Raw genomic sequence first — 21,559 nt, forward strand, 5'->3', positions numbered from 1 at the left:
GATTGGGGCAGGGAATGTGTGGGTGTGCCTTATACAATTGATGTATGTACATGTATGGATTGTGATAAGAGTTGTATGAGCCCCTAATAAAATGTAAAAAATGAAAAGGGGAAAAAAAAGAAAATGATTAGGGCAAAGAATGTACAGATGTGCTTTATACAATTGATGTATAAATATATGGATTGTGATAAGAGTTGTATGAGCCCCTAATAAAATGTTTAAAACAAAAGATATAGCATCTGGGGTCTTAAAGGCTTGAAGTTAAATAAGTGGTCATCTATCAGAGAAACAACAAACCCATATGGGAGAAGCACACCAGCCTGTGCAATCATGAAGTATTGATATGCACCAAAACAAACAAAAATATTGTTGAGAATGAAGGGGTCAGGGCAGTGACCCAAACCCATCTGTAGACCATAGGACATGCCTTCACAGAAGGGTCACAAGGAAGGATGAGTTAGCTAGGGTGCAGTATAGCACCAATGAGACGCACAACATTCCTCTGGTTCTTTGAGGTCCTCTACAAACGACTGGAGAGCTAGCCAAAAGTTCAGTCTTCTTTCAAGGGTTGGATCCCAGCACCTCCAAAAGGTAAAAACGGTAACGTATTTTTCCTCAACTTGAATAATTTCTGCTAATAATAGAAAAGCAGTTCACATAACCTACTTGTTGAGACTGTTACATGCTACTCAGTTGATTCCTACTTATGGCGACCTCATAGGAAGGAGTAGGCATGCCCCACAGGGTTTCCTAGGCCATAATTTTCATGGGAGGCACTGCCACATCTTTCTTTAGAGCACTGGTATGTTCAAACCACTGACCTTCAGGTTAGCGGTTGAACGCTCAAGCACAGTGTTACCAGGACTCCTTAAATAAATGATCCTCGTGTGTTTGTGCTTATTATATATATCACACCTGAACTCTCAAACCTGAGTGGGTCGCCGTCACCTCCACAAAAGTCTCACCCCTTCCCTTTCCCTACTGGAAGCTGATGCTACCTTTCCAGCAGATAAGAGGTCCCTTCGATAGTACACCCTGGGAACTTCTGACTAGGTAGTACTTTAAGTGCTTCTGCTTCTTTGGCTGGGTGGTGAGCTTCAAGTTAATGTGGTTGGAAAATTCTGTGAAATACCGAAATCCTCTTTCTCCGCAGCCGATACAGTTTCCAGAAAACCCTGAAATGACAAACACCGAAGTTACTTGTGACCTTGAATACAGATATAATATTTTACCGATAAAAATAAATATTCAATTATAATTTCCCAAGTTCAAGGAAATCACTTAAAGGAAGAAATAAACCAACCCACTGCTACCACGTATATTCCAACTTATCACCAGCCTGAACAGGGTTTCCAAGGCTGTAAGTCAGATTGTGGTTAGTCCAATGTATGCTCAGTAGTGCCCTTCAAGGAAATAATTTTATGGAAGAAGCAAAAAACAGGCATAAAGAGAATTTTAGCAGTGATTTTATAATAACGGAAGACTGGAAAGAATTTAAATTCCATCCCAATAGGGTAATGGTGTAAGAAATCAACAGGAAAGTATCATATGATGGAATTTATATGGTTGGTATTATGACAAGAAACACTTTTGATCCTAAGACTGTCTACTATGTCTTCTCTACTGACTCCCTTCCAAGGACCCTGCTGGTTTCTGGCATGATTTCTGCCGTAACTACCTTCCATGTGAATTAAGCTTGGAGGGGCCAATATCTGACCTAATCTGGGGCAGTCATCGGCACTTTCCTGGAATTTTGAAGTAAACAAAGAGTCATTCCGATACTATTAGACCCTGACCTTGTATGATTTTGTTAGATTGGAACCAAAGTTGGGGCTATCTCAGGCACATGCAGGATAAGGTGTGAGAGGAAACGCACGGAAGAAACGTGGAGATAAAGCTGGTCTGTACACAGGCGGGCAGAGCATCGACAGAGATGCTGAAACCAGGCGCACTGCCAACTTTCCAGCTTACATGCCGTCTGCTATACTTTCTGATCCTGAGTTCCATGCAATTTTTAATTTCCTCAGACTCTCTTTATTCAAGGTGGGTACTATAAACAGCTTGCTTTCATCTACTAACCTCAAGGTTGGTGGTTCAAGTGCACCTAAAAGTACCACGGAAGAAAAATCTGGCAATCTGCAGCCATAAAAATTACAGCCAAGAGTAATATTCCATGGAAGTTTTACTTAATTGCAATGGGTCTTGTTTTTGTTTCTTTAGCTCTAATATACAAGCAATTCTTCTCTCAGACTAATTAAAAAAAATTAAACTTCCAGGGGGGCCAGTTTAGAGCAAGGGATTAACAGGGGGAAAGGAGAAACGGAGACTGTTGCAAGGATGAGAAATCATGTTTTACTTGATCAGAAATCAACTTTTTGTTCCCCCTTAATAGAGGACTAGGTAGGCAATAATGGAGTAAGTTCCTTTGGTTGCCTGATGAAAAACAACAGTTACCACCATGTAGGTGAACAAAGACACAAAAGTCTGAAATATGAAAGGATATTCCATGTTGCCTAAATATAGTTTCTCTATATATCAAGCCACTGCCATTGAGTCCACTGCAAATAACTGTGACCTTCTATATGGCTTACGGGGCTGTGAATCTTTACAGAAGCAGAGAGCCTTATTTCTCCCTCAGATGGATGGTGGATTTGAACAGCTGACTCCGCAGAGCAGTTCGACCTTTATTCTACAGTGCCACCAAAGCATCTTTTCTACACATGAGAGCTTCCAAAATTTGTGAAGAAATGGAATGGAAAAGATAATGGAATTTTTCCACAAACTTTTGGAAGCTCCCTAATATAACTGAAAAGAAATTCACTGATAAAATAGCATACTATTTTTAAAAACCCCAAATATATATAATAAAAGAAGAGAAAGGCTATGAGAATTAAAGACAGATTATCTCCCAACACCTCAAGCTCAGAATGCTGTCAATCAATTCAGAGCATTTATAAATGGCCAATCTAATTTAATATTAATTCACCTATCATCTATATGCCAGGCATGGTGCAAAAGTGGTGAATAAGAGATACTCACCACCTCTGGCCTATTACATATAATTACTAATTTATTACCACCATTTTATAGAAGTGTAAATATCAGTATAATTTTATGAATTACTTAAAATATGTTCACAGTTGGATTGCAGTTGAGATATTTTGATGATGTGTCTAAAAGCTATTGGCAAACAACAAAGAAACATAAGCCATCAAGTTCATCGAATTCCTGAAGTTACCCATCCATCAATCTATCCATTTCCACAAATACTTTTACTCTGCGATGTGCTGGCTACTATGGGTCCCTGGGTGGCACAAACAGTTAAACACTTGACTATTAATAGAATGTTTGGCAGATGAACTCACAGGTGCCTCAAATAAAGGCCTGATGATTTGCTTCTGAAAGGTGACAGCCTTGTAAATGCTACAGAGCGCAGTTTCACTCTGACCCGGGGTTGGAAATGATTCTACAGCCATTGGTGCTAGGCTCCATTTCTGGCACCAGGGATTCAGCACTGAACAAAACAGACAAAGCCTCTGCCCTCATGGAGCTTATATTTTGGTGTGATGATCATCCCTGACTGGGAAGCTGATGGATCAACATTCAAAACACAGCAAAAATTCTACTAGGATATTTCAGGCAAATAATTGATGCGCTCCCCAGAAATGAGGTACAGAAAAGATTACTGTGAGAATTAGAATGAACAAATTAATGAGGTGGAGTTTTATCTTTTCCTCTGCCGATACTTTGAGGCCAAAAGCAAGCGAGAGGGAAGGGGAGAAAAACCATGACCTGAATAATCTGTAAAGAAGTGAACCTTTATTTGGCATTAACGGTATCAAGGAGTTAGCTAATTTTTCAAAATCTGTATGGCTTCAGCATTACCCTTGGTTCAAGAGAGATTCAATCTGTTCAGAGTTCAATATCAGTAACAAAATTAACACCTCTCACAGCCAAATTACCTTTCTGGTTATTCTGGCAATCAAACAGTTCAGTTACATGATAGATTTGGGGCATATGCATTGCTGACTAGGCAAGATTAAAAAAAAATCAATTCCCCTACAATCTCTGGAATCTGCAAAATTTACATAAAAATGTAAACGAATTGACATTGAAGTCCACCTAGATCCTAGAATATCTAAGACTTAAAGAGTTCCCCACTCTCTTTTTTTCCCCCCACTCTATCTTAATGTTGATGAAGATCAAGGATTGCAATCTTGATTGACAAGTGAAAAGTTGTAAGCAGAGAGCATGCATGTGCATCTCACCAAAGAATACATTCAAGTATCCAACAAATACATATGCAGGAATGTTGTGATCATTAGCTATCAGAAATGTGAATCAAAACAAGAGATTGTTGTTTCTCGTTGTTTCTCCTCCAGCATTAATAGCTAAATTCAAACAAACAAACAAAAGCTAAATAAAAACAAATGCTGGTAAGGGTGTGGAGAGACTGAAACCCTCAAATCGTGGAAATTGTAAGGAGCAGTTCTACTCTTTCTCACAGAGTCACTCTCAGTTGCAATCAACTTTATGAGAGTGTTCCAAGCCCATCAAGATATTTGATAAATACTCAATCAGAGTAGTAAGGCTCAGAGAGGCACAGTTTGTTCTCAGCTACTAACCGAAGGGTTGGTGTTTAACCCACCCAGCAGCACTAGCAAAGACCTGGTGATCTGCTTCCACAAAAAAAGTCCTGCGGAGTTGCCGTGCTATGTAACACTTGGGGTTGTCATGAGTTGAACAGACTATATGCCAAAGGGGCTGGTTTGGTTTACTATGTGTCAGACATTGTGCTAGATGGATGCCTTATGCATATCATCTCATTTGATCTTTACAACCCTGCAGAGGAGATATTCTGGGCCCTCTTATAGAAATGGGAAATCTGAGACACCAAGAGGTTAAATAGCTTGCCAAGTTCTTGACATATAAAATAGCAAATCTGAAAAAAACAAATAGCAAATCTGAGATTAAAAACCAGGTCTGATCCCAAAGCCTATGGTCTTTAGTCCACATATTCTGGTCTATTTTGCATACTAAAACGTATTATTCTGAGTGCATTTTCTGTGTCCTTTTGATAATGCATTTCAAGATGATTCCTCTAGTTAAGAATTGTTAGGCAAAAAGGAACCATGAGAAAATTTTCTCTCTGTAGTCACCCTCACATTGGAATTGTCCCATTAGATGAGATCACGATGCTTTTATAATGCTAGAGATGCTGTCCCAAAGCCTTTGTTCCAGTCATTCTATGACAATCTACTACATTGTATGCTCTGAGAGGGAAAGGACTGTGCCTTCATTAGGAAACCGCACACCATAACCCAGTACAATTTCTGCCACCCGGTACATTTTGAATATTGCAGAATGAATGAATAAACACATACCTGGGCCTTATTTGTTAATGTAGCCCAATAGGTAAGTTTTATCACCAGGCTTCCATATTTTCAATTTCATTAAAAGGAAAGTACACAGTCTTTTTATTTTATTTTTTTAGAAAAATCTTATGAAGAATGAAAATGACTACGTATTTTCCTATACACCAGAAGAAAGGTGCAAACAGCAATTTAAGGAACCTTAGACTGATGTTCAAACAAACAAAAATGCCTCTCAATCAATACAATACTTGAATTCTTTGCTCTTCTCTCTTTTCCTTTTTTACTGATATTTATGCTTAAAACATTAGACTGTCCATCAAAGAACAAAAAATCATATCATTGACTGCACACCTCCATGATAGGATCGCTGAAGACAAATGGGTGCACAAGCAAATGTGGTGAAGAAAGCTGATGGTGCCCGGCTATCAAAAGAGATAGTGTCTGGGGTCTTAAAGGCTTGAAGGTGAACAAGCGGCCATCTCGCTCAGAAGCAAATAAGCCCACATGGAAGAAGCACACCAGCCAGTGCGATCACGAGGCGCCCAAGGGACCAGATATAAGGCATCATGCAAAAAAAAAAAAGATATAAGTGTGTGTATGTATGTGTATATATGTGTATATATGTGTATATGTATATATGTATGTGTTTATATATATTATATTAAATGAAGGGGGAAGTGCAGAGTGGAGACCCAAGGCCCACGTGTCGGCCAATGGAGATCCCCTCATAGAGGGGTTTAGGAGAGGAGATGGGTTAATTAGGGTGTGAGGTAGTATCGATGAAGAACACAGCTTTCCCCCAGATCCTGGATGCTTCCTCCCCCCGACTACCATGATCCGAATTCTACCTTGCAGGGCTGGATAGGACAGAGGCTGTACACTGGTACATATGAGGGTTGGAGGTACAGGGAATCCAGGGTGGATGATACCTTCAGGACCAAGGGTGTGAGGGACAATGCTGGGAGAGTGGAGGGTGAGTGGGTTGGAAAGGGGGAACTGATTACAAGGATCCACATGTGACCTCTTCCCTGGGAGAGGGACAACAGAGAAGGGGGGAAGGGAGACTCCGGATAGGGCAAGATATGACAAAATAACGATGTATAAATTACCAAGGGCATATGAGGGAGGGGGGAAAGGGGAGGGAGGGGGGGGGGGAAAAGAGGACCTGATGCAAGGGGCTTAAGTGGAGAGCAAATGCCTTGAGAATGATTGGGGCAGGGAATGTATGGATGTGCTTTATACAATTGATGTATGTATATGTATGGATTGTGGTAAGAGTTGTTTGAGTCCCTAATAAAATATAAAAGAAGAAAAGAGAAAAAAATGATTAGGGCAAAGACTGTACAGATGTGCTTTATACAATTGATGTATGTATATGTATGAACTGTGAAAAGAATTGTATCAGCCCCAATAAAATGTTAAAAAAAAATTAAAAAAAAAACATTAGACTGTCTATAGTAAGAGACATTCTAAAAAACAAAAATAGCTCCAAAACAAAAAACATAAAATAAAATTTAGGGATAAAAAGCAAAATAAAGAAATTTCCTATGTCTTCTTTTCTTTTTAATTTCACAAAAAAAATCCACTCTTTGTTACTTCCCATGATGTAGGGAAAGCTACACTGTGAAAAACCCTAAATTCTTAATACCAGAAAGTTCACTACTTGGTTTTGAAATAAAGTTATAAGTTTTATGTCACTTTTATACTTTTAGTTATTTGGGTACATGAATGCTAAATAAGAGATCACACTAGGCAAGGATAGATGGGAATAATGGGTGCTACAGTAACTTGCTAAGTGAATAGATTACAGATGAATAGAGTTGATTTGACATCAATGTCAGACTTTAGAGAAAGTAAATTCTACTGTTTTTTAAATAACTTTTTTTCAACAAACTGTACGCTATCCTCTAATACTTAGTTTATAAAATCTCAATTAAGACAAATATTTTGAGAATGGATAAAACCATGCCTAGTAAGTATATTCCAACTCCTACCCTACGAGATACAGAACTGCCCCACGGGGTGTCCAATGCTGCATATCTTTACAGAAGCATCCTGCCACATCTTTCTCCCATGGTGAAGCTGGTGGGTTCAAGCCTTTGATCTCTCGGTTATGCATGGACTGCTTTAACCACTAGCATGCTTAGAATGAATAAAAATTGAATTTTAAAATTGTTTCTCATTTGAATTAAATGATGTAACCCCCAGCTAAATCTGTGATCGTTTTTAAAACTGTGACAATGTCCAATAAACTACTATTTTACCGTCTCATTGTAGCAAGAGTGGTCGAGGTATGAAATACTCACCCAAAAGTGCATTTTTCCCATGATCATCTGGTAGAAATCGCTTGTCTACAGCACAAACTAGGATATGTTCAGGAAGGTTGGGAGACTTGGCCCCCACCAGCAAGAATCCTGCTGGGATATCTATTTGTTCCATACACAGTGAGACCAAACGCAAATCCTTTCCTGCTTGACAAAAACCTAAAAACAGATAGAAAGGAGAGTGACATGATTAAATGGGAGGAAAACCTCAAATTCCCCAAAATAGAGACAACCAAAAGCCAGACCTACTAGACTGACTGAGGCTGGAAGACTCCCTGAAACTTCACATCTTGTATCAAAATTAACCACTGAGGCCACTTTGTAACTAAACAACAAATTAGGGAAAAAATAATGAATATCATGCTTAAGAACTGTGTTTCTTTTAGAAATAACTTATATGAGATCAAACTGCCAACAATTACTTTGAAAGATGAGAACAACCAGAATGGAAATAATGAGGCTGTTCACAAATTGTGAACAATATAACCAGTTGCTGAAGAATTTCTGTAGAAATAGTTGATTGGGAACCTAAACATCTCTATAAATCAAAATAAAAAACAGACATTAATTTTACTTTTTTCTCAAAAACACAAGTATCTCACTGCTATAGGGTTGTTTCTGACTCATGACTACCCTACAGGACAGAGTAGAACTGCTCCTGTGGATTTCTGAGGCTCTACATCTCTATGAGAGTAGGAAGTCTCATCATTTTCCCAAGAAGCAGCCAGTGGTTTCAAACTACTATGCTACCAGGGCTCCTTATTATTATTAATTTCTTTTTCCCTCTAAAGGACATAGTGAAATGTTTTCCCGGCCCCATTTGCTACTAAGTCAATACAACTCATGGTAACCTTAGTAGAAGTACTCTCCGTAAGAATTTCGATGGCTGCATTTTCAGAAAACAATCACCAGGCTTTTCTTCCTTAACCATTACTTTTTTATTGGGAATTGGAGGGTACAGTTTATATCTCAGACTATCAACTCTTAGAAAGACAACCAAGTCTTTCTTCTGAAGTGCCTCTGGATAGACGTGAACTTCCAACCTTTTAGTTAGTCATAGCACACGTTAACTGTTGCACCACTCAGGTACCCTAGAAATATTTAAGCCCCTTTTGGAGATTAATTTAGCTGTCATAATTAAGAACTAGATTTAAAGTCCATATATTCCAAGCAGAGTCCAAATCTATCATATAAGCCCTTCTGAGTGGAACAAGACACTCAGCTCAGGTCACAGCAACTGAGTCAATTCTGACTCTTGGTGACCCTAGAAGACAGGGTAGAACTGCACCACTGGGATTCTGAGATTGTAACTCTTTCTGGGAGTAGAAAACCTCCTTTTTCTTCCTCTGAGTAGCTGATGGTTTCCAACCACTGGCCTGTGGTTAGCAGCTCAATGTGCAACCCGCTATTCCACCAAGGCTCAGAAAAAGACACTGGAAGGAGATATTTGCATCCATTCTGCCAACACCGACCACTTTTATTTGTTTGGCCCACAGGAAAGGAAATGTTAAACACACACATACACCAGCAATCTTTAAAAAGAACACTGATTTCAGTGCACATGCAAGATAGCAATTTTTGTAAAGTTTCTAAATGGGGAAACTCATGAAGATATGGTCTTCATTTTGCAAGGAAGCAACACTAAAACTACCGAATTTGTTGACTCATACATGAATAGTTAAGAACTGTCGTGTTATTTCCACTAGGTATCACCATGTCACGCACGACATAACAAAACTATAACAACAAAACACCACTTTGTATAACATGACCTAATACATTGGTTCATGATTTATTCATGCAACATTCGCAACAGACACTGTCCTAGGCAGAGATTTCTCTCTAAGAACTCATGCTGTAGTTCACTGGAGAAACGATAAGGACCCTCCAAACCACAGAACAACATTATTGAGGGAAAGCTATTGTTCTCATGCAGAACACCCTTTTAGGAAATGACTCTCCCTTCACTCTATTGGGTCCTTGGGTGGTGCAAACGATTAACACACTTGGCTGGTAAGCAAAAAGTTGGTGATTTGAGTTCCATAGGCACCTCGAAGGAGAAGCTATGACTACTGAAAAGTCAGTCGTTGCAATCCCTGTAGAGCACAGTACTGTTCTGATACACCTGAGGTCAGCCTGAATCAGAGTTGGCTCTAAGAAACTGAGTTTGTTTGCACACTTACCCTGTGGATTTTCCCCACACCCGACCCCAGCCTCCAGGCCCAGTGATATTCCAGATTGATCTAAACACTGAAATCGGATTCACATTTGACCATTTTAATGCATCTTTCTAAGTACAATTGACTAAAGGAGTGGGCACCTGACATAGCAAGCATTTTCCCTGGGAATTCAAAACATGGAATCAGGAAGAACATGGCTCAGTTCACCCTGTTGGTAACCATGTTCCTCGTACGTGAGAGAAGCTTGTCAGCGGAGACAGGAGGAAGAGTGTTTGGGTGATGTTTGAATCACTAAAGCCCAACTTTGCTGTGTTTTTGTCATTATGCCTTTTATTTAAAATTCCTCCAATAATTTCTAAATTTGGCATAAGCTATTTTGAATTGGGTTTTTTTCACTTGCAAACAAGAGAACCTGATGGTATTTCAGGGAGTTTCGAGAATAGTAGAGAAGTGGGGGGGGGGGGGTTGTGGAGAGCCACAAAGCACCGCACACACACCTGAGGAGATCATATTCATCACTACTCACGAAAGTAAGGAGACCCAGGCTAGATTTTTCCAAAAGCATCAACTCATGATTTTAAACCAGTGTCAACAAATAGTTGAATGCCACCAGCTAATAAATACATGGGAAATAGAAAACATTATAAAGCTATTGGTGCATTTAACTCTATTATATGTTTGGATCATCAAATTTCAAAAGCAGATCCAATGAAATTGGGAAAAGACAACGCAAGACAAATAAATATCAAGACAGTGGGTCTCTATTGACATAGTGATTAAAAAGTCCTGGTGTCACAGTGGTTAAAGCAATTAGCTGTTAATCAAAAGGTTGGTGGTTTTAACCAATGAGGGAATGATGAGACTGTTTCCTTAAGATTTACATCCTCAGTATCCCAATGGAGCCGTTCTACTCTGCCCTGTGGGATCATTATAAGCCAGAATCAACTCGGTGGCAGTGGGTTTGGGTTTAGTTTTTGGATATCCATCATTTCAAGCTTGTAGACATATAACTTAAAAAAATTCAAATCTAACTTTTTCTTATTTACAAAGTGAAAAAATTTTAAATGAACATCTTAACAATTTTAAATGAATCTACTTTTTATTTATCACCTAAATTTATTTGAAAATTTGTCATTTATTTGTGTGGGACATCTTCAGTTCACAAACTTTTTTTGAGTCTATGGATACATAGAGATCCCTGTTGGTGCAGTGGGTTAAGTGTTGGGATAATAATCTCAAACTCAGCAATTCAAACCCATAATTAATCCAAATGGAGCCCTAGTGGTGGAGTGGTTAAGTATTGGTCTATGATTCCCATGGTCTGCAGTTCAAAACCACCAGCAGCTCCACCGGAAAAAGACTGGGCTTCTTACTCCCATTAACAATTGTACTCTTGCATGGAAGAAGCACACCGGCCAGTGCGATCACGAGGTGCCCAAGGGACCAGATATAAGGCATCATGCAAAAAAAAAAAGATATAAGTGTGTGTATGTATGTGTATATATGTGTATATGTATATATGTATGTGTATATATATATTATATTAAATGAAGGGGGAAGTGCAGAGTGGAGACCCAAGGCCCAAGTGTCGGCCAATGGAGATCCCCTCATAGAGGGGCTTAGGAGAGGAGATGGGTTAATTAGGGTGTGAGGTAGTATCGATGAAGAACACAGCTTTCCCCCAGATCCTGGATGCTTCCTCCCCCCAACTACCATGATCCGAATTCTACCTTGCAGGGCTGGATAGGACAGAGGCTGTACACTGGTACATATGAGGGTTGGAGGTACAGGGAATCCAGGGTGGATGATACCTTCAGGACCAAGGGTGTGAGGGACGATGCTGGGAGAGTGGAGGGTGAGTGGGTTGGAAAGGGGGAACTGATTACAAGGATCCACATGTGACCTCTTCCCTGGGAGAGGGACAGCAGAGAAGGGGGGAAGGGAGACCCCGGGTAGGGCAAGATATGACAAAATAACGATGTATAAATTACCAAGGGCATATGAGGGAGGGGGGAAAGGGGAGGGAGGGGGGGGGGGAAAAGAGGACCTGATGCAAGGGGCTTAAGTGGAGAGCAAATCCCTTGAGAATGATTGGGGCAGGGAATGTATGGATGTGCTTTATACAATTGATGTATGTATATGTATGGATTGTGGTAAGAGTTGTTTGAGTCCCTAATAAAATGTAAAAGAAGAAAAGAGAAAAAAAATGATTAGGGCAAAGACTGTACAGATGTGCTTTATACAATTGATGTATGTATATGTATGAACTGTGAAAAGAATTGTATCAGCCCCAATAAAATGTTAAAAAAAAACAAAAAACAATTGTACTCTTGGAAACACAAGTCTGCAATGACTCCATGGCAGAGAATGAGAGTCAATCCAAGAAGATGAGGATATATGTTTCCATAAAGATTTACAGTCATTTGCTGAATTAAATAAAAATAGCCACATTTTTATAACTTGTTATTTTGAATAAGTGCCAAATGTTATGTATCCAGGAAATGTTTCATTAAAAAAAAATTCAAGTTCATGTTTTTGATTTAATACCCAAGTGTATATTTGAAAATAACAAAACCCTTAAGTTTCTGTTTTGATATTTCATTGTCAAAATATTCTTTTTTGATGATTCCTTAATGTACCAGAATTTTAAAAGCTATTATAAAGTCTATAATAACAAATATTTATCTTGGTAGACCTGATATTAAAGTTCAACACATTGAAGTATTAGAGCTAAATCAATCTCATACAAGCCTCGTCAGACATCATCTCTCATTCCTATTATTTTTACTGCTGATATAGTGGCTAATTTTTCATATATATATTGAAAATCCAAACTATTGTTATTGTTGTGTACCATCATGTGGTAGTTAAATAATCTGGTGTCAATTTGGGACTTGAGAGGATTATGAGTAAAGAGGTGGAGTCTAGTCTGTCAATTGGGTCATAGCCAATGAGACCTCTGTGGGCATGGCCTTCCCCTGAGGATTCTGGGAATTCCTGGATTTCCTTCCTGGAGGCAGGGGAGACTCTCTCTCTACTCACTTCCCGGGAGACTCTCTACTCACAAGACACATGGCTGGAGAAGCCACATGGACCTACCCTGATGCAACCAGACCTCTGGAACTAGAGAAGCCACATAGAGACCCCTGCCAGTGCTGAGATGCTTACAATGCCATTGGATCCATAAGACTTCCAACCCAGTGGCTTGTGATCCTCCTGCATATGGTATCATTGCATGTATTTCGTGAATCTGAAGAGGACTTTATAGATTGGTACCAGACATATGAACTGATGTTGGCCTATGGACTTGATCTGGACTGGGATGGGATATTTTCTCAATAATCAATTGTTCTTATATATAAACCTTTCTTACATAAAAAATTTACAGTTTTGGAAATTCTATGAAGCAGTTCTGTGTCCTACAGGTCACCCTGAGTCAGCATCCACTTGACAGTAGATCTGGTATTTGGGGTTTATGGGTACATGGAAAGAAGTTCTACTGCCCACACTTCCATTAAAAGACTCAACCTACCCACAGATCACTGTGAGTTGGAACCAACTCGATGCCATTTAATAACAAAAAAGAAATGTTAATAAGGTTGAAGAGGCTTCTATTTTAAGTCTAGGGACCTGGTTCAAGTTCCACGATTTCTGATAGCTGGTATTTGACCTTGGGCCATTTTCCTAACATTTCTGCACCCCAGCTTCCTTATTTCCATACTCCAAAAACTCCAGTTGAGTGAGCTTGAGTCACTTAGCGGAATTCTTTATCACTGTGTTGTTTTGACTATTATAAAATTGTTCATTGTTTTCATTAGACACGTTTTGATATGCTGCTTAATTTATATTCATAACAGGCTGTTGTTTAAAGATAAGCAGTTCAGGGAACACTACATTCAGGAATGCAAAAATAGTAATTATACAAATACCTAAAGCTGCTTTTTGCTAAGAATAAAAGTTAGATGCATTCCCTACCTCTACTCTCAGTGCTTGCCCACCCCAATGTCAACCTCAACAGCCTTTACTATGTTTGAACCCTTCTTCAGCCACCTTGTCAATCCATCTAGCTGAGGGTCATTCGTTTTTTTGCTATTTTCTCTACTCTACCAAGCATGATGTCTCTCATCCAGAGACTCACTCACTGTCATCAGAGAATTCTAACTTAATAGTATTCCCACAGGACAGACACTAAACTGCCCCTTTTGGGTTTCTGAGACTGTGACTCTTTATGGGAGTAGAAAGCCTCATCATCTTTTTCCTGAGGAGCAGCTGGTGGCTTCAAACTGTTGGCTTTGTGGTTAGCAGACCAATGTGACCATGACACCACCAGGGCTCCATCCAGATGACTGGTCCCTCCTAATAACAGGTCCAAAGTAATGAAGTTTCACCATTCTTGCTTCTAGGGAGCAATCTACTTGTATTTCTTCCAAGGCACATTTATTAATTTTCTGATATATTCAATATGCTTCATTAACTCAATAATTAGTTCTTCGCCAACATGATAATCACAATTCATAATGCTAATTCTTCTTCGGATTTTTTTTATCCACTGTCCAATTTTCATATGCATATGAGGCTACAGAACACATCATGCTTTCAGTCAGGCACACCTTTTCCTCCAGGTGACATCTGTGCTTTTTAAAACTTTAAAGAGATCTTTTGCAATATATATGCCCAGTGTAATATATCATTTGACTTCTTGAGTACAGTTTCCATGAACATTGATTGTGGATCCAAGTAAAATAAAATCATTGACAATTTCAATATTTATTATAATGTTGCCGACTGGTCTAGTTGTGAAGGTTTTCTTTGATTTCCATCAGTAAGTGTTTCAAGTCTTATTTACTTTCAGAAAGAAAGGTTATGTTATGCATATCACAGATGGTTGATGAATCTTTCTGATATGTCATCTTTTTCTTCATGTAGCCCAGCTTAGACTATTTGTTCAGATGGAATTAACATTGTGAAAAAGATACACCCTGATGCACATCTTTCCTAATTTTAAACCACGTAATTTCTGCTTGTTCTTTCTGAGCCACCATCTCTTGGTCTATGTACAGGTTCTGCATGAGTACAAGTGTTCTGGGATTCCCATTCTTCTCAATGATATCCATAATTGGCTATGATCCACACAATTAAATACCTTTGCATAATGAAACACAAGTAAACATCATTCTGGTATGCTCTCCTTCCAGTCAAGATCCATCTGACATCAGTAATATCAGCATCTTTTAACTTACATATAATAGTGTACCGTCCCCAAGACTGATGTGAGACATTCTCTTGTAACTTCATCCTTACCTGTTTTTGCAGGGACCTATCACCTAACTTTCCTTCCTCTTTTCCAGGGTGAAATAAGTCAGCAACCACCTATTTATACTTGATGATAAGTCCTTAAAACCATGAGCATGCAAGCCATACAAGTAACCCATGACTGGAAAGCGACATTTCTGGTGTCATTTCTCTAGCAGAGAGAGAAGGATTAAAGAGGAAAGCACAAATTCGGTTTCAGACTAAACAAGGATGGAGTCAAACAGGCATAGTTTTGTGTGGTAAATGCTTGAAGAAAATAGGATTTTCAATGGGAGAAAGATTATTTCAGAGTGATTTATATGTGGCAAGATGGAAATGACACAGCCCATTCATATGAAGATAGTTTCTTTGGGAGGGGTTTCCCATTTGGGATGGGGACACATAAGTAATGATCATCACAGAATGACTGGCTTCTATGAGAAAAATATTGCTAGGTTCCTTCTCTTAACCCCCCACCCTCTCACCCCAAGAGGTATCTGTGAACGGAGAAAATATCCAATTTAAGCTAACAAAACCCCCAAAACACACACTGACTGAGATGTGGCAAAGAAGCACAGGAGTCAGTTCAAAGAGCTCCAGAGGCCAAAGCAGGAACAGTTTGAGTAAGAAAACAGATAAAACAGTACTGAGTTATGAACCAAAGATGAAAATAGTTACGGGTTCTACTGATAGAAACAGATGATTGGACACATTAATAAATGAGGGAGAAAATAGAAATCCCTGCATAAGTGAGTTCCAAATAATTTATGTGGATATTCCTCCCTGCAGGAGCTGTGGCACAACTCTCCACTCTGTAAGTGTGGGCACAGAGACGCTCTTCACCAAGGAGGGGAGGGGAGAAAGGGAAGTAACTTGACAGTGGAGAAAAGGGACAAGCCTGACCTCAGCCAGGTCACTAAGGTCAACAAACATCAAAGGTCATTAAATCATGCTGACACTATATACCCCTGACATAATGTGATGAAAATGGCATCTGAATAAACAATGGGCTTTATCACCAAAATTGAAAAAAACCTGTTAGTGTTGGTACAAAGATTATGATAAAAGTACTATAAACCAAAACCACACTGGTTCCTCTTGAGTTGACTCTGGCTTCAGTGAAGTGAAGTGCGGCAACACAGGGTTGTAAAGGCTGTGTGTCCTTTCTGAAGCAGATCTTCCTGTTTGTCTCCCAAAGTGTCTGAGTGGAATTGAACTGCCTGCCAACCTACCAGTTCGTAATAAAGATCCTAACCTTCTATACCACCTCGGACTCCTTATACTGTAATGATGTGTTAATAAGAGAGGAAACTGTTTGGAGGGGGTGGGCGTGAGAAGGATAATAGAAATCCTCTGTCTTCTCCATCTTCTCGACTCTGACATCAAATCTGAAACTGTTCTAAAGGTGAGGGGCTTTTTAAATGTCACATTTTCTCCGCGCTCCCTTTCTTTATTTGCCACCACAAGCCCACACACCATTTAATTAAGAGGAAAGAGAAGAGGCAGAGAGGAACGACAAAGGCCAAGTCTAGGAGCCAGGTTCAAGAAGACATGAATTCATGGCCAAGGATCAAGGATCAGCTTGTAGTTTGTTCCAAGAATGCGCTTCTTTCCCAAAGGGTTGACTTTTTGCTATGATATCTCTTTACCATTTCCTCTAAATCCTTATCAACAGGATTCAGAGCAGCTAATTATAGAACAGATATATATATATCATCAGGCATTACCCCAAGGAAAAATAAGGGAAAAAAAGAATTTAACATTGTTGTTTTTAATTGGAAATAAGGTTTGTGTATGTGTGTGTAAACAAAGGCAGATAAGTAAAGAATCTATGAAATGCATTATCAAGATTGATAAAATAAAAAAATCTGTTGACAATTCTATTTTGTCACTTTTAAATATGACATTTAAAAAATCTCAATTAAAATGAAAGATCTAATGTCTGGATGTGGTCTTTCTGGCAGAGGCTCCTGGTAGACCCAGGGAAGACCTAAGTCTGCTTAGCACACACGGGGGTTGCTGAGGTGGGGGATGGGGGTGGTGCTTAAGCCCTGCATCCATACACATGTGCACACAAAGAATGGTTTATGTCACAAATTTGCCCTCCAAACAGCTTCATTTTGAGAGTATTATTGAAATACTGCCCTAAGGCCTAGGCTCTCCCAGAGCAAAAGATTTTCATGAAAAAGGGATTAATAGAAGCTCTGCTTTATAAATGTCACCTGCATTTCCTTAAGAAAACAGCCAAGGTTTTCACTTCACAGAAGGAGATTTGCATTCTCCAATTATCTTCAACTTGAAGGTTACAGAGTAAACTGAGAGGGGGGATGGGGAAATTTACTGAAACAGCTGTAAACACAAACTTAAGTAATCAAAGCCACCTTGAAGGCCAAAATTTGGTGGTTCTCCCCTTAGACAATCAACGGACTCTCAGCAGGGTAGGAGCCCACACTATTGCAATAATTTACATAAGAAATTAGCAGCCAACATTTACATCTGAATGGTAACCCCCTCAGCAGCACATCGGGTGTTAAATATCTGCTTATCTAAATTGCCTCTCAAAATAGCCTTACCTTCCTTTAAACCTTAGGTAAATAGAGGATTTCCCACCAAGGGGAGGTGGCATGCTGAAGCATGTCCTGGCGTTGTATTGTCCTATGTCACTGCCATTTTTCAAGGGAAAATTCAAGGCTGAGTGAGAAATTCTGAGTGAGAAGATTCTTAGAGCTCTCGTAGAATGAGCCAAATGGGAAAAAGAGCTATGGACAAACTATAAATAATCAACTTACCAATTCTGCTTTTTGTCTTAAATGAGGTGAATTAAACGGGGATGGGGGAAACAAATAATACATAGTTAATTACAAGAAACTAAAGTAGCTGACATAAGACTCTAAATGCAGAACTCATATTCTCCTGGTGCTCTTAGAATCTGAATCTATGCTTGGGTTCTTTGTTGTAAAAAAAAAAAACACTTCCATGTTTTTCTTTTCTTTTATCGTTAAAATAATTATTACCCTTCCCATATACTTTACAGAATCCCTACAGGATAAGAGCGGTGTTCCCATGTTCTAAAATTCAAGAAATATTTGCTATCTACTAATCACTGAGTTTTTATCTTGGTGGGTACTAAACTGCTTCCGGTACCTGCTTACAAATAATACCAGCACCAGATACCCTAAAAGGCAAACTCAATACATACTCATTCATACATACTTAATAACACTCATACACACTCAATACATACAAGCATAGAGTTAAAACACAGGGGAATCCTTCCATTTAGATTTGGTTAAAATTTTTGATACTTCAAAATTAGTCTTTAGAGCTTTTACTCTGGTTCTATTTAATTCTGAGCTATTAAGAAGACTTCTCAATGAGCATCAAGCATTATTTCAAGCACAACTTAAATGTCCTTCAGAAGTCCTGGTGGTGTAGTGGCTACAAAACTGGGCTGCAATCTGTAAGGTCAGCAGTATGAAATCGTCAGCTGCCCCAGGGGAGAAAGACAGGGCTTGCTTTCTACTCTGATAGTAGTCACACTCTCAAAAACCCACAGGGGCAGTTCTACCCTGCCTTACAGGGTTCACTGTGAGTAGGTATCAACTAGATGGTAGTGAGTTGTTTTTTTAAATGCCTTCCTAGTGGTTAGCTGACAAACTGTGAGTTCACCGATCCACTAAACAATAGGCATGAAAATGGTTATAAAGCAGGTTTATAGGCTAAGTATTATATCAATAATGAGTGAATCAAGATGCATATGTTAAGTAAGAAAAAACTCTCATTCATATCTGGAAGCAAATTCCTAAGTAATGATGTGTAGGCTCAACTCAGAGCAGCAATACTAAGTTCTACTAGACACCATCACTTTTATTGTCCTACCACTGGATTTTACTGATCCAGGCATGCTTAAGCTCAGAGTACTCAAGTCAAAAGAAAATAATGTTACAGACCAGTATAAGCACATTTATTTGGTTCTTTTGCAAATTTGAATATCAAATGATTTGCACTTAAGATTTTATAGGACTGTCTTGGAGATTTTATCCCTTCTCCCTCCCCCCCTTTTCCAAATTCATTCCCAAATTTCCATACAGTGGAATACTCCCAGGCCCAAAGCAGGTGTAAAAATTATCTAGTAATTAGGTTGTGATAGTCAGAAAAACAGTGCTATATAAAATTAAATAGATGGAATCAAAATTTAAATTCCCTGCTATTGAGGCAATTCTGACTCACAGTGATCCTATAAGACAGGCTAAAACTGCCCCTCTGGGGGTTTCTGAGACCGTAACTCTTTACAGGAGTAGAACACCTATTTTTCTTTCTAGGAACATGTGGTGGTTTTGAATTGCTAACTTTCCGGTTAGCAGCCCAGTGAGTACACATTATGCCACCAGTGCTCCTCAATGGATGGAAGTGGGTGTAACAAATTGCGATATCACCAACTCCTTGAAATACTGAAAATGTTTATATGAGAAATTTCTTATTAAAAATGTGGTTCAAGATTTGGCAGAAGAGAATGTTGACGCTGATTTATAAAATGGGCTTCTCAACATAATTACATTTTATCCTTCATATCCACTGTCACTGAGTCAGTGACCCTACCCTAGGTCTCTGAGGCTGTCGATCTCTATGGGAGCAGACAGACTCATCTTTTCCCTTTAGAACAGCTGGTAGTTTTGAAATGCCAACCTTGTGGCTAGCAGTGCAGTGCTTAACCACCAGAAACAAATTGAATTCGTTTGAGGTGAGAATTAAAGTATGAAGGGGAGCAGCAAAATATCTCCTAAAATATTTACATTCTTACTGCAAGTACGTGCATCAATAGAAGAGGCCTGGATGGAGTCTCGGTTTGCCTTTGTTATATACCATGCCCCATTCAACTGCTTTAAATCTCCTCAGCCAATAATGACACGTCATGCTATGTCATTCTTATGGACACCACTGGGAGATCACTGAGTGACAGCACAATCACCACTGATTCATTTCCATAATTCCTGGTTTTAAGCACTGAGGACCACATGTAATCAGAACCTAGCCAGACAATATTAGGATTGAAAACAAACCAACTGAAACCCACCGTCTGTAGTGCAAGACCCTTCTGGGGCAGGTTTCTGTGAATAGGGAATTGGTGGGCTATTTGATTCAGACATTTCTTCATCATCTTCATCATCTTCCATTTCATTAGCTGTCAGATTATTAGAAAAATCCAAACTTCCATTTTGAGTGTAGCGATGCACCAAGTCTTTGTCCAGATCCTCCACCTTAGGCTTTACATCTGTGAAGCAAATAAATCATAGCTAATTTAATAAAAAAATAACCTTATGGAAAAACAATCAGAAGACAAGGAACATAGTTCAGTAAGGCGTCTTTGAAGAAAGGGCGACTAGTGTTTTCTAGCATTTAGCCATTTTATTTTAGAAACCCACAAATTTCTTGAGTCTCTACTTCTTTAAGAGAAGCCTAGAAATTTGTGTGACTAAGAAACTTACCTGCAGATGAGAAAGGATGCTGGTCAGGGTCCAAGTACAGCTGGGAAAAAATTGGCCGAGGTACCACACTACTACATCTGAGGGAGGCTTCTATGGAATTGTGCAGAGCTTCCTCAAATCGAGCGGACTTCAGTTGCCCAGCATAGGAGTTCCCCATGGTCTACATGCCCCCAAATAAACCATAGAAAAAGAGAAAGAAAAAGAGAATGGGTATAATTAGGTTATTTCTACAAAACAGCTACAATGAACTATATCTATGTATCTTTTCTCATCATTTTATTGGGAGCTCTTACAACTTGTTATAATCCATACATCAATTGTATCTGACACATTAGTACATATATTCCATTGTTCTTTTCTAGACATTTTCCACTGAACCCTTGGGATCAGTTCTTTCCCCGCCTCTCCCCAAACCTATATCTACATATTTTTTTAATATACGTCTTAAAATGTTTGCTAAGTTTATGTTGCTAACACAACTTATATAAATTGTTATACTATCACTTTTGCATTTTGTCTTTACAGACCAAATCACTTCTAAAAGCCCTTTTAAATGATATTGTATCTGAGAATTGAACAGTAATAAATGCTTTAGGTCAACCAGTCAATCAAGATTGACTTATCCATCTTGAAGCCCAGTCCTTAGAACTCCTGGGCTACCACATTCCCACAACAACTCACTCAATGATTTCTGGGTAAAAATCTAACTACGTACTTCTCATTCTCTACTACAATCTTATTATTCTAAAAGGGAATGGGAAAATTTTACCTCTGGAAATAAATAGGAGCTTTGTGATAGTACATTTTAATCCATAAATTCCTGAAAGGAAGATTTGAGTTTTCAAATTCAAGCACTACACACACACACACACACACACACACACACACACACACACACACAC

At 39.0% G+C, this 21,559-nt stretch overlaps 1 protein-coding gene across 3 annotated transcripts in view; it reads right to left on the bottom strand.

Moving 5' to 3' along the window:
• GREB1L (GREB1 like retinoic acid receptor coactivator) overlaps window positions 1–20,814 on the bottom strand; it is a 132,130-nt gene extending 111,316 nt beyond the window's left edge. For all 3 annotated transcript variants that reach the window (XM_075532695.1, XM_075532694.1, XM_075532693.1), the window contains exons 1-4: window positions 20,658–20,814; window positions 20,246–20,443; window positions 7,682–7,858; window positions 999–1,175 (exon numbers count right to left, since the gene is read on the bottom strand). In XM_075532695.1, the coding sequence (XP_075388810.1) occupies window positions 999–1,175; window positions 7,682–7,858; window positions 20,246–20,443; window positions 20,658–20,814 (709 nt within the window). The remainder of the gene's footprint in view (window positions 1–998; window positions 1,176–7,681; window positions 7,859–20,245; window positions 20,444–20,657) is intronic.
• Between the last annotated feature and the right edge of the window lie 745 nt (window positions 20,815–21,559).

The sequence above is a fragment of the Tenrec ecaudatus genome, chromosome 15 (assembly GCF_050624435.1).
Source record: "Tenrec ecaudatus isolate mTenEca1 chromosome 15, mTenEca1.hap1, whole genome shotgun sequence".
NCBI lineage: Eukaryota > Metazoa > Chordata > Mammalia > Afrosoricida > Tenrecidae > Tenrec > Tenrec ecaudatus.